At 41.5% G+C, this 12,209-nt stretch overlaps 1 protein-coding gene across 2 annotated transcripts; it reads left to right on the top strand.

Annotated features, from left to right (window-relative positions):
- The first annotated feature begins 110 nt into the window (after positions 1-110).
- TMEM50B (transmembrane protein 50B) lies at positions 111-11,762 on the top strand. Of its 2 annotated transcripts, none has more exons than XM_035315667.1 (7): positions 111-215; positions 4,386-4,561; positions 5,207-5,319; positions 6,330-6,397; positions 7,293-7,385; positions 8,043-8,100; positions 10,191-11,762. In XM_035315667.1, the coding sequence occupies exons 2-7, from the start codon at positions 4,463-4,465 to the stop codon at positions 10,234-10,236; spliced, it is 477 nt and encodes a 158-aa protein (XP_035171558.1). In that variant the 5' UTR covers positions 111-215; positions 4,386-4,462; the 3' UTR covers positions 10,237-11,762. The 2 variants fall into 2 exon arrangements, with proteins under 2 accessions (XP_035171558.1, XP_035171559.1); XM_035315668.1 differs by lacking the exon at positions 111-215 and adding an exon at positions 697-718.
- Positions 11,763-12,209: the final 447 nt, after the last annotated feature.

Below are 12,209 nucleotides of genomic sequence, written 5' to 3'. Positions count from 1 at the left end.
GGGAGGGGCCGCCCCGACGCCCGTCACTCGGCCCCGCCCCCTTCGTTCTCCCGCGTGGGCCGCCGCGCCGCCCAATGGCCGCCTCCCCTTCCTCAGCCCGCCTTCGGCGACGCGCGGCGCCGCCTTCCCATTGGCTGGCGGCCGCGTCGCTCAGCGGCTTCCCCTCGCGCTCCCGCCCCGCCTCCGGCAGCGGGCGGAAGAGCCCGGCGCGGCGGGTACGTGCGGCCGTTGCTCCGCCGAGGTGGGGGGTGCCTGTGAGGGGACGGGGGCGACCGGAGCCTCCCTGAGGGGGGCCGGGGGCTCGCAACGTGCCCCGCCGGCCCTCTGCGGCGCCGGGGTCTGGTACCGGGGCGCCGTGAGGGAAACTGAAAGCGAAACTGCGCGGGGCTGCCCGGAGGGGCGGGCGGGAGCGGGTGGGGGCTCGGCGGGAGCGCGGCGTAACGCCCGGTTCGGCCCGGTGCCTGCGGGAGTCAGGGGGTGCGGCCTCAGGGTGCTCAGCCGCGTCCCTGCCCCTGCCCCGGGTCGTGCTTCCCCCTCAGGGAGCGGGAGGCCCCGCTCTGTGGCACCCGGGGGGCTCCTGGCCCTTCCGTGCCGTGAGGCAACTTCCTCAGGGCTCTCTTTCTGCGTTCCCTTGCCTCTGCTTTAACATTTTGCCTAAGCCGGCTCAGTGCATTTCAGAGGGAGGCTGATTCAACTTTAGAGCTCAACTTCTCGTGTGGCATGTTGTCATTCTGCTTCGTTCACCTAAGTGACACACTACTACTTCTAACCCTAGTACTGCAGCCTGCCAGGTGTTATTTCTACGGAGTATAACCATCTTTGTTATATTTCAGTCACCAGTTTGTTCTTGCCAGTGTTCTCCTTGCGTTTCTCTTTATTGGACATGAGAAATGCTTCTTGAGAGCCTGTCTGCCCACAGGATGAAAAAGGGGAGGAGGCAGATCGTAGGAAGGGCATCAAAGGACAGCTAATGCAAGGGGTTTGCTTGTTTTCTTGCTGTGAAGTACGTGGAGGTAAAAGTTTAAACCTGGAGAGTGAGTTTTGCGCGTTTATTCAGGTAAATAAGTCCAGTGCCTGTCTTTGACAACTTGAAAACATCTTTCTGAAAATTCATCAGGGTCCTGTCCATATGGAAGGATATACTTGGATTAAACCCTATGTCTGTGTCATGTTAACCTGTCTGAGGGTAATCTTCAGCCTTGCTGCTGTGATTTTGGTGGAGACTCAGCTTCGCAGTGCCGCAGGCCTTTTGCAGCTGAGGTATAGCGTATTGTTTCCTTCCTTCCCTGCTGCTGGTGTGGAGAAGCATACACCGCAGACCGTGCTGTGTAGCAGCTAGCTGTTTGTTCAGCAACCTCTGAGCGGGTGACCAACCTGTCGCCCTTGGGCTGGCTCCATACTCTCAGTCCCTTCCAGCACGTCTGATGTGCGCTATGCTTCCCCGCTAAACGAAGGCACCTCTTGCATGGGGAAGTTGTTGGTTGGATCTTGGGCTGGACGAATTGCTCCAGCGCCCTGCGGTCTGCTTCCTGACGTCTGTTGTTCCGAGAACCCTGCAGCCCTTACTCATCATTCCCTCCATCGGGTGCACGTTCGGTCAGAGATGGCCATGTCCTCTCGCAGAGAGGAATTGCCGCTTGGCCGCTGCACGAGGCTGGCGTTCAGTAACTCAGGACAAAGTGATGTTATCACCACTTGCCAGTTGTGTATTTGTGAAGTCTGAATAGAGAATAGAATCATAGGGAGCTATCTGAGAGAAATGCTTAAATATTTTTACTGTTAAGTTGGGCTCTCTTGAATTACTTCTATGAAAGACTCCGTTGCAGGATTCTGGATAGCATCAGTTAATGTTTAGATTGTACTATAAAAAAAGTCAGCGGCGTTGCCCCCTCTGCTCCCTGTTACTGCCGGTTGTACTCTTGCGGTAAGCTTTCTCTGTGAAATCATAGCTAGTTTCTAGCACTAGACACGTGTAGAAATCATTCTAGACTTTGTATCCTGCTGCAGGTTCTCCATGCCGTGTATCTCCATGCTTGCCATTCCAGTGAAACAGGAAAATTGTGTAGTCGGTTACACATCTTTGCTGCAGAAAGGCTGCCAGCAGATAGTGTTTATCTCATCTAGTCACGTTATCTTGGGTGCTTCTCTTCTGAGCACGGAGAGAAGATTAAAGCAAAGTGCAGGTTTGTGAGCCGGTATCAAGCACCAAAAATACACTGTTGATAAAATAAATTGCTTTGGCAGAAGGCTGCCCTTAGGAATTATTAAAAAAAAGCAAAGAAAAAAACACAACTTTGTAGTAGTCTCCCTAACTTCACTCATTTGTCACTAATGCAGTTGTGAAAAGTCCATTTGATATCCAAGACAATTAGGTATTGAGAAAGGTGTTGTCTCAGACTTCTGAAGTGAGCAAAACATCTCTGTTTTGTCACCCAGTGGTTAAAAACTCTTAATAATAAAGGCAGGTTTGAGCAGTGGTGTTATCTGTAAAGTTTATCGTTACTGACTTTGTAGGGTCTTAGGATAAATGCTAACTGTTGTGGCTTTTGTGTGTGTGTGCTGCAGGATGGTTTCATTATTTTAGCTGACAAACTCGATAAAACCCCTTTAAGTCACAGAAGGGAACGATTGGTTTTGTTTCATGTCAGCCTTTTGATCTGGAGCATTTTGGTAGGGGTAACAAGATTTTTTCCTGCAGCTCTTGAGAACGATACGGGCTCTTTGTTGAGTATCACAGGATGGCAGCGTGGCTGAGGCTGGCAGAGAGCTCTGGAGGCTCAGGGCCACCCAGGACAGGCTGCCCATGACCAGGTCCTGGTGGCTTTTGAGGATGTCCAAGGAGGGAGACACCACAGCATGGTTAGATACCTTAATGCTGTTTAAACCGTCTGTTACAGGAAAAACTCCAGGGGAAAATACAGCTTCGGTCACTCTGAAAGTGACAGAAAGTGTAACCACAGGCAAGATAATAACTTTGTTAGTCTTTGTAACTGTTCAGTGGAGGAAAACGCAGTGTGGTGCATTTGTCTAGGTGTTTACTCCTGTTTGTGGGCAGCCAGACCGCAGGGTGAGATCCGTGCAGCCTGCAGTGATGGGAGCCGTGAGCTGTACCCCCCTGTGGGTGACCGAGTATGGGAGGAAGAGAGGATTACTGCAGGATGAGCTGGGGATTACTGCACAGTGAGATAACGCTTCCCGGGACCAGCAAGGAACAGAGAAAGCACGTAGGGGACCCTTCGGAGAGGAGAGAAGAAGTTAGGACTGCAAGAATAGTTGTAAATCTGTTTTAGGACAGCACGGCAATTTTGTGTGACAGCTGCAGGAAGAACAGGAATTTGAAGATTGCTAGGTGAAAGTGTGATCTAGGAAAATACCTGTATGGTTGGGCCCAGATATTTGACAGATGTTAGGTAATTTTGGGACTGGTTGATTATAATGCTTCACGGTAACATCATAATCGTGGATGGATTTCTAGAAGTAGATTCAGGGGGACAGACAAGTTTTACATCTTGTTCATAGGAGGTGGCCTTTGCTTGTAATATAGGCAAACTTAAGTGGGGCTATGAGTCACAGCTAAACAGAAAACAGTAAATATTCCAACTTCTGACACTCAAACTACATCTGTTAATCGTCTCAGTGTGAGAATAGCAGTTGTGTAGCACAGAATCTGTTAGAGCTGCTGTCTCACCACATTGAGGACTTTGTCATTTCAGTTGTTGCCTTATAACACTGCTTAACTTTGCTTTCTGTATATAAATCTTCCCATATTTATAATTCTGTGTGAGTGATCCACATCTGCAAAGCAGGATGTTCTTTGCCCTTAGTGGATTCACTGAGTTGATTTCTTTTCCCTGTGATAGAAAGGCACTGTATAATCTTTCTTGTCTGGAGACTGGGAAAATGTTTTTCTTATCCAGCATTCCTTAGGCAGACCCAAAGACCAAGTTCTGTTCTGCATATGAAGTCCTGTTGTGTGCATCATACTCTTTTTTAACTTCCAATGCCAGAGATGGTTACAGTTTAAGGGTGAAACTTTGATTGAAATATTTTTTTTTGCACCTGCTTTGTTACTTGTTTTCATTTTTGTGTTTCTATACGTTTAAATAAACAGTATATTCTATTCAATTTCTCCTCTGTTTCAGACATGATACTTTGTGTGTAATGCTTAGGTGTTTGGCTTGTGTGCAGAGTTTATTTTGTAATTCTGTTCGTGAGGTGGGTTGCTTCATTAAATGCAGCTCAATAGAGCACCCACAGAATATATCAAATATTTAATTCGGTACAAAAAAAAACAACAAACGTATTTTGAAGATGCTTCTGACAGCTTGTCAAACATCTCAAGATTCTGCTAGTTTGTATTAACTACATTGTTGGCTGTGTTTCAGGTACTTAGGATACGGCTGTTGATGGAAGAATTCATGTAGAAGTACAAACTAAGCAAGGCAATCTAATCTGCGAGGACATGGCAGGATTCTTAGATAATTTCCGGTGGCCAGAATGCGAGTGTATCGACTGGAGTGAAAGAAGAAACGCCGTTGCTTCAATAGTTGCAGGTGTATTGGTAAGTTATGAGCGTGTGGGTACTTTCCCCTCCTTTAGAGGAGGTGAATCATAAATGGGTTAACAAATTCGGTAATATGGCACGCGGTTGCATGTTGTTTGTTTGTTTCAAATTTTGTGAAGTTTCACTTTTAACCGTACCTTAATGCAATATATTTATTCGATGGTTTTTGGTTAAGTGTAATTATTAGCCACCTGTTTTATGGATCACATAAATTTGCATTTGTCTGATAACGATAGACCAGTTTGGCTATCTCTCCTTCAAAAAAAATTGAAGTTCCTAGTGCGTTTTTGGCATAACTAGGTACGTTTGAACACTTACAAGATCTAAAGCATGTATAAGGTATGTTTAGAATCTCAATTCTTGTTCTTATGGAAGTACAGGGAATTTAGCCATACACTGAGATGTAATTTGAATAGAAAACATGACAGATTTTCAAATGCTTCTGTGAGAATATCTGTGTTAAACGTATATGCAGAATTTGCATAACAGATTTAGAGTCTGATGTGAAGCTAGTAACTTCCTAGAGCTGTTTATATGTGGTAAAGGAAAACTAAGCCAATAGTATGCCTGTACATTTGACGTGCTTTGTCTGTCAGTGTCTGCACCATTCTGGCCTCATAATACTGGTTATTTTATTTTAAGTTTTTCACAGGTTGGTGGATAATGATAGATGCTGCAGTAGTTTACCCTAAGCCAGAACAAATGAACCACGCGTTCCATACCTGTGGAGTGTTCTCAACACTAGCTTTTTTCATGTAAGTGTATGTAAAGGGAGTTCTTTATTTATAAAATAAATATGAGCTGTTAAACACAGTTTTTACTAGCCCATGTGCATATGGTAACACTGGGAATCTCTCGGTTATAAATTACTTATGAGTAATCTTGTACCTTCTTGCACAGCAGTGTTACAGCCTTTTTTCTTTTATCTGTGGCCTTTGTCTCTGTTAGTTCATTGTTCCTTCTGTTCCCTCCGCCTGTTTATGGTAAATTACTTTTCGTATGTGCTCTGGCTGAATGTAAGAAAGCCGACCTTCCTTTATGCAAGTGGCTTTCCTGAGTAAGTGTTTGAGTTCCTACGTCAAAGGTCAGGTATTGCTGCCCAATTGCATACCTGAATGTAAAACATTTGCATTTTTCCCTGTTTTGAATCAATTGCTACAGCTGTCTCTCTGGCCCAAAACTTCTTCAAATGGGAGAAGGTAGTGGTATTATTGTTATGAAGATGTAAGTGTGGCAAGCCTGAGGGAGAAATAATATTTTTTATAGAATCATACAATAGTGGAGAGAATATAAGATGGTTTTGGATGTTCAGGGCCTTCTTAACACTTGATATTTGGGAGGCTTTTTTTTTTTTTTTTTTTTTTTTTCTCCACAGCAGTGTAACTTGTTTTAAGAAAATATATTGTCCTTATGGGGTATGTCTTACTTGAATATTTGTGGTATTCATTGCCAAGAAGAGCAATTTAAAAGCAACTTGTATCACAAGCAAGAGACCGCTGTGTTATTGGCTATTATTATTGCAGAGATTTAGGGTAAAGGTTCTGCAAGAACGTGATTTTGTTGAAATCCAGTTGGAATCCTTCCATTAAGGGAGGTGTAGTAATGTGTGTACAGAATGCCACTAATTTTCCAGGAATTTGTTGCATCTTAAAAAAACAACCCCCCCCAAAAAAAACCACTAGCTTTTTACTTCTGATTTTTAATTGATTTTCTAGTAATTTAATCTATTAAAATTCTGAAATATATACACTCTTTTTGTTCCTAGGATAAATGCTGTATCAAATGCTCAGGTGAGAGGAGACAGCTACAGTGACGGATGCTTAGGAAGAACAGGTAAATTAACTCCAAAGTCACGCTGAATTGAAAGAATGATTATTGAGGGCTTTTTTGTTTTTGAGTGGCGGTTAAATAATCAGAAGATAAGGAGAGGAGAAAACTTCTGTGAAATTAATTTCAGTATAAAATTAACACTTGAAGGTAAGTACTGTCTTTGTTAAGGAGGTGAGCTTGGGAAAATTTGACTTCTGTATAGCTTGAGCACCTAAACTCCTCTGCATGTCCCATTTTAGAATGCCTTGCAAACATTGTTTTCTCTGTGTGTCACCCACTGTGTGGTTTCTCTGGACCTGCTGTACTCTCTCTACATTCATCCATAATTCCCTTACGGTGTGGCACCCAGCATCTGTGTTTGTGTGATTTGCAGAATGCAATCTGGTAGAATTTACTGATTTTAAGTGTTTGATGCTTTCTTGCATTTCATTCTTCAGTCTGCTCGAGTGAATCTTTGCATATAAATATTTTTCCTTTCCTGTGAGCAAGCAGGTTGGTTATTTTCAATGGCATCCCCCTCTGTTTTGAGCAGGTAACGTCTCAGTTCAGGACCCCCGTATTTCAATTCATATCCTGCCCTGACCTTTGCTTGAGGAGGATGGCATGTCAGACAAAGGGACCTCTTGGGTCATTTACGTGTTGTTACAGGCGTGCGCTACAGATGAGGAGAAATTTCTGGTTATTGTGTCTGTTTATTAAAATATCCTTGCTAAAATCCATCTACTCGTTGCTGTGCTAAAGAGGGCAGATTCTGGATTCTGTTGTCGTTGATACTGGGCTTAACCCTTTCTGTTTGGACCTTCACCAAGACTGTGCCGTAATATAGTAGTAGCTGGGATCAGCTGTTGCTACGGATGGTACTCTGCGTGGTTCTCAGAGGTCTTAATATTTCCTGCAGGTGCTCGTGTCTGGCTCTTCATTGGCTTCATGCTGATGTTTGGTTCGCTTATTGCTTCAATGTGGATTCTTTTTGGAGCATATGTTACACAGAGTAAGTTTCCTTCTTGGTTGGCTTTTTAGCAAAGAGATGGGCTTGGCTGCTGTTCTGGGATGATCATCAAATCTGACGCTTCAGTTTGGTAGCTATCTTGTGATATAGTAGTTTGTTTAAGAGCTCTTTTTGACTTGTCTTTTTTTTTTTTGCTGTATAATGTGAATGTGAAAATCTTTTGGACCATTCATAGTCCCTTACTATATGGATATGAGTGGTGCTTGAGGGAGTTGAAGTGAGGAACTACCACTGTGAACCATTTTAAACAATCCAGGTATAGAATGTTTGTGTATATAAAATATACACACTGGTAACTAATTGTGATTGTAATCCAGGAATTACCACCAAGTTGTATTTAGGGGAAAAAAAAAGAAACTGAAAAACCAACAAAAAACCCCCAAGCCCTTCACTGAAATCTAAAATCATTTTTAAAAATTACAGGTTGTCTTCTGGTGTTGAAGTTTATTTTACTTACGTAGAAAGTACTTTTGCTGTCAGCTGAAAGGCAGAAAATCCAGAGGAATGAAAAGTGTGGTCTGTTCTTGCTAGAACAATGCCATCTAGTTTTGTAGCCAGAGAATAACACTGTGAATAGCGTTTTAGGTACTTTTTTCAGTACAGAAGTTGTTCATATTTCCTTTGTTACTTACTTTGCAGACACTAATGTTTACCCTGGATTAGCAGTGTTTTTCCAAAACGCATTGATATTTTTCAGGTAAGTTATCTGGGTGAGTTTCCCTCCTTCCAAAGGGGCATTGCTCTCGCCTGCTTCCATATGCATGGTTACCCCAGGAAAATTAATTGTAACTGAGGCTGACACCAGACTTGACCATCCACAATGTGGAGCTTGCTGCTCACAGTGCAGGGCTCCGGTATTTCCGTTCGTTACCCAGCGTGACCTTTACTGGAGGAGGATGGCATGTAAGAGACGTCTTGGGTCACTGAGTAAACTGACACTGTACAGAGAACTGAGGTGGTATTAGTCATTCTATAAACTGACCAAACTATTTCTTAAAACCTTTCTTTTTAAACTCTGCTACCTTTCTCTACCATTTCCTCTGGTGATTAGAAACAATGCTCTATTTACTCCTCCTCAGAGATGAAGAGAGTACTATTCAGAGGGTCTTCGTTCCCCTTGTGCTCATTAGTGCAGCTCTTTATGATCTTAGTGAATTTACAGCTCTAGAATGTGGATGACCAAGGGTACAGATAGTATTCTGGGTGAGATATTGTCTGTGTCTTTGGGTAACAGCAATAATACTTTAATCTCTATTACAAATACCTTGGCATATATCCTAACAGCAACAGGTGAGACATCCTATTGCCTTTTTCTCGACTATTTCATAACAATGATTTGATGGTCTGATAACTGATAAACTTGTTTCTACTGGATGAACTTTAAGTTATAATGAGTGATAAAATTTTCTTCTATGACCATGATGGTGTGATCTGTAGTATTAAATCTCTTCATTTTATTACTCTTATTGTCATTAAGTGACTTGTATGGCACTTTGAAACTATGTGCATCTGTACCAGCTCTTTTTATATGTATAAAGCATTCTGTAATATATGAATTTGATTAATTCAAGACAATAAAAGCATTAAATAGTGTAAGTCCGAAGTTCAGTCACTGAAAAAGTTCCCAGAACTTCCTCTTTTGGAAGTTCTCACTCACTCAGATTACCATGCTAACAATTTTCCTTCTAGTACCATATCAAATGGTTTGCAGTGATCGAGATCAGCTGGCTCTGCTGTGCTGCCTTGTTGGGAAAATCATTTCTGTTCTTGCAGAAAAGAGCAGTTTCTAAATCTCTTCTGCAGTCTTGCACATGACTGAAGTGGGGATAGATTTTTGAGAATAGTTTCAATCCACTTGAAATTGTCAGTCTAATTTCCATAGTTTGATAACTTACTTCTGAGGCTGCTTTTTGTTTCGGAAAGTGTCTTTCCCTAGTTTCTATTGTACTCCCTATATTATATATCTTTATTTCTTCTCTTTCATCTTTTAAAATTTGTTTCCTAAGTATAAATTGTGAGAGAAACTACATTTAAAAAAAAAAAAAAAAAAAAAAATTTTTTTTAATCCCACTACTTACTTTAAGCAGTAACACTTGAGGTTTTCATCCGTTGCTGTAGATTCCCTTCCTTGGACCAGATCTGGGTCAATCCGTGATGCTCTTCTCAATATCCGTGCCCAAAACTTTTGATTTGATTGAAACACTCTCTTCCATTAATACTGTCTCATAATACCTTTATTCCTTGAACTGTGTGTCTCCTTCAGGACATTGCTTCAGCCCTGATTTTTATTCTGCTAGTTTTTTACTTAGTTTAGCATGCTGTATTAATAGTCCTCTTCAGTAGTTAATTGCCTAGGTGTCTATTTTTTGCTTCTTACTGTTGTTCTCTTTGGTAGTATTTTTCATCTCCCCCATTATGAGTTAGTATGGCTGTGCCCTTCTACCTACCAAAAAAGTATAAGGAACAATAAGGAAATGATGTTTGTTTTTGTTTAGACGTCTTTTGATTCAGAACAATATGCAATTGCATCCAGTCTGTTAAAAGGAATTGTACTGCAAGACTGGCTATTTTTAGTTGAGCAGTTGCTTCAGCTGGATCTCATGGTTTTAGTAATGCACAGTGAGTGAAAAAGAAATACAAAAAATAGATAGGAACTTGAAGGAAAGTTAAGGTTACTGGAGAGATGTTGATATTGCAGTGTAAACAGCGTAAGAATGTATGCTTACTATTAAAATGACCTTTTCCACCATATGTATAGCCTGATTTTTGTTTTTTTTTCCTCTTTAGTACACTGATCTACAAGTTTGGAAGAACAGAAGAGTTATGGGGATGAGAGCTCACGTCTAGCATTGTCTATTCCGTAGTTGCTATGTTGTACTCAGTATGTAGATATATTTACGTTTATTGGCTCTCGTTTTGCTTTCTAAATTGGACGAACTGAGACAAATTATGGTTTCTGTAATAAGCTCCCTCTTTTCATAGGACAGATTTGTGAATATGTACATATGACTGTATATATCTTAAAAAGGGAAAATCAGGCTTTCTTTCTGAAACCTTCAGGCTCATTTCTTCAAATACATGAGTTTCCATCAACTCTTAAGACTTGATCTTCCAAACCCTCACGTGTGAGAGACTTCGGTCAACCTACAAGCGAATAAGCAGGATAAAGCCTGTACCCTGTGAAAAGGCTTATTTTTATGTGTAGTTTAGCTACAGTTCATTTTTCAAGAGTTGACAGCAAGGGCTGCTTCTGTACCTGAAAGGGAGTAGTCAGCTCGTGGAAGTGACCCAGCTAAGCTTGAATTTCGTGAGGGTAAATTCTATTGTATGCTGAGATAAGGGTTGATTTTTATATTTTTCTGAACAGTTATATAAAATTCTTAAGTAGCTATTTTTTGGTAAAAGGTTATGAATTTTTAAACGCGGCCCTATTTTAGGTCGGTTCTGCATGGCAAACCAACTGTTCTTTACTGATTGCTATAGCACAAATGAAATTTGGTAGCAGCATAGAATTAATTTCATGCTGCTCAGTGTAATAGATAACAATTAGCATTTACTGTATTTACTGGAATTTACCCTGAAACTGATGCCAATCACGCTTAAGGAATATAAATAATAAATGCGAGTCACACTAACATCTTTAAAATTATGCTAGCGTAGATTTTCTTCAGGGGATAGCTTTTTGCTGGTAAATGAACAGTTACCCTGCTGCCTATTACCTTGGGTAACAATAAAGGTGAGCATTTCGAATGGGAATATACTATATGTATTTATTGCTGACAATCCGATGTTGAAATAATTGCCAGTTTTAGGGCTGCCACTTGCCCCAGTTAAAATGTATCTATCCCCTAAATCTCACGGGCACTTTATGGGTATGCATCCATTATTGCAATCCAGTTTCTTCCAGCTGGTGCACACAGACAGGGAGAACAGTGATGTTTTATAGCTTTGGACTGATCTTATATATTCATCTTGCTGTTGGTGACTTCCTTGTAAGTTCTCTGTGTTTTTAAAGCATTTGAATCTACAGTGTGTCTAAGAGCTTTTATAACTCTCCATGTATCAAGATTGCTGACCAAATGGCATTAAACTTCAGAGTGTAATTTACGTGCATGGTTACTGTATACTGTTAGTCATCTAATTGCTCCCTTGTGGGAATCTTTCCAGTGGACAGAATATGAAGCAAATAACTGCAGCTGAAATTGTGCTACTGGCTAGACTAACTTCTATCCTGATTTCATCACCCGGCAGTGAGTTACGAGATATTCACTGGTGTTCATCATAGCTTTGTACATAAGTTGTCTGTTTGGTTGTAATTCCAGAAAACTGCAATAAACTTTATCTTATGTTCTCCAGACAGTGAATTTCACAAGATAACTGTACAGTACTAGCCCATTAATAGCTCAGTTAGTACTAACCTTTAAGCAAGTCTGACACTTGCATATACTTCATATTTAAAGTTCTGTTTCTGGTTCTGTCAGTTTCTTGTTCAGTAGCCCAGGAATATTTATCAACTTTTTTTTTTTACTAAGTGAGAAACAAATGCAGCCTGCCACAGTAACTTGCACAGGGCAACCCCGAGGTAAGTGCTTAACTCCGCAAGAACATTTCATTGTGCCTTAATGCAAGTTCCAAGTTAAAAAAAAGTTTTCTTAAGGGTGCCACCAGGTGAAGAGCTTCTTTCTGAGGGTATCTGCATTTTCTACCAGAGGTTTGCTTTCCTGCAAATAGTTCGTGAGTGTCTGTCCCTCCCAATTTTAGGGAATTGGACCGGTCATGCTCTCTTTAGCTGCTGAGAGGAGAAAA

Source organism: Oxyura jamaicensis, chromosome 1 (genome assembly GCF_011077185.1).
Source record: "Oxyura jamaicensis isolate SHBP4307 breed ruddy duck chromosome 1, BPBGC_Ojam_1.0, whole genome shotgun sequence".
NCBI lineage: Eukaryota > Metazoa > Chordata > Aves > Anseriformes > Anatidae > Oxyura > Oxyura jamaicensis.
The sequence above is the reverse complement of the archived record's forward strand: the minus strand, read 5'-3'. Positions and strand labels throughout refer to the sequence as shown.

Bases quoted from the DNA above. Each gene is read 5' to 3' on its own strand.
- TMEM50B (XM_035315667.1), top strand. From the start codon at position 4,463: ATGGCAGGATTCTTAGATAATTTCCGGTGGCCAGAATGCGAGTGTATC. The intron at 5,320-6,329 runs GTAAGTGTATGT...TTTTGTTCCTAG, and splicing joins TCAACACTAGCTTTTTTCAT to GATAAATGCTGTATCAAATG. The intron at 8,101-10,190 runs GTAAGTTATCTG...TTTCCTCTTTAG, and splicing joins AACGCATTGATATTTTTCAG to TACACTGATCTACAAGTTTG.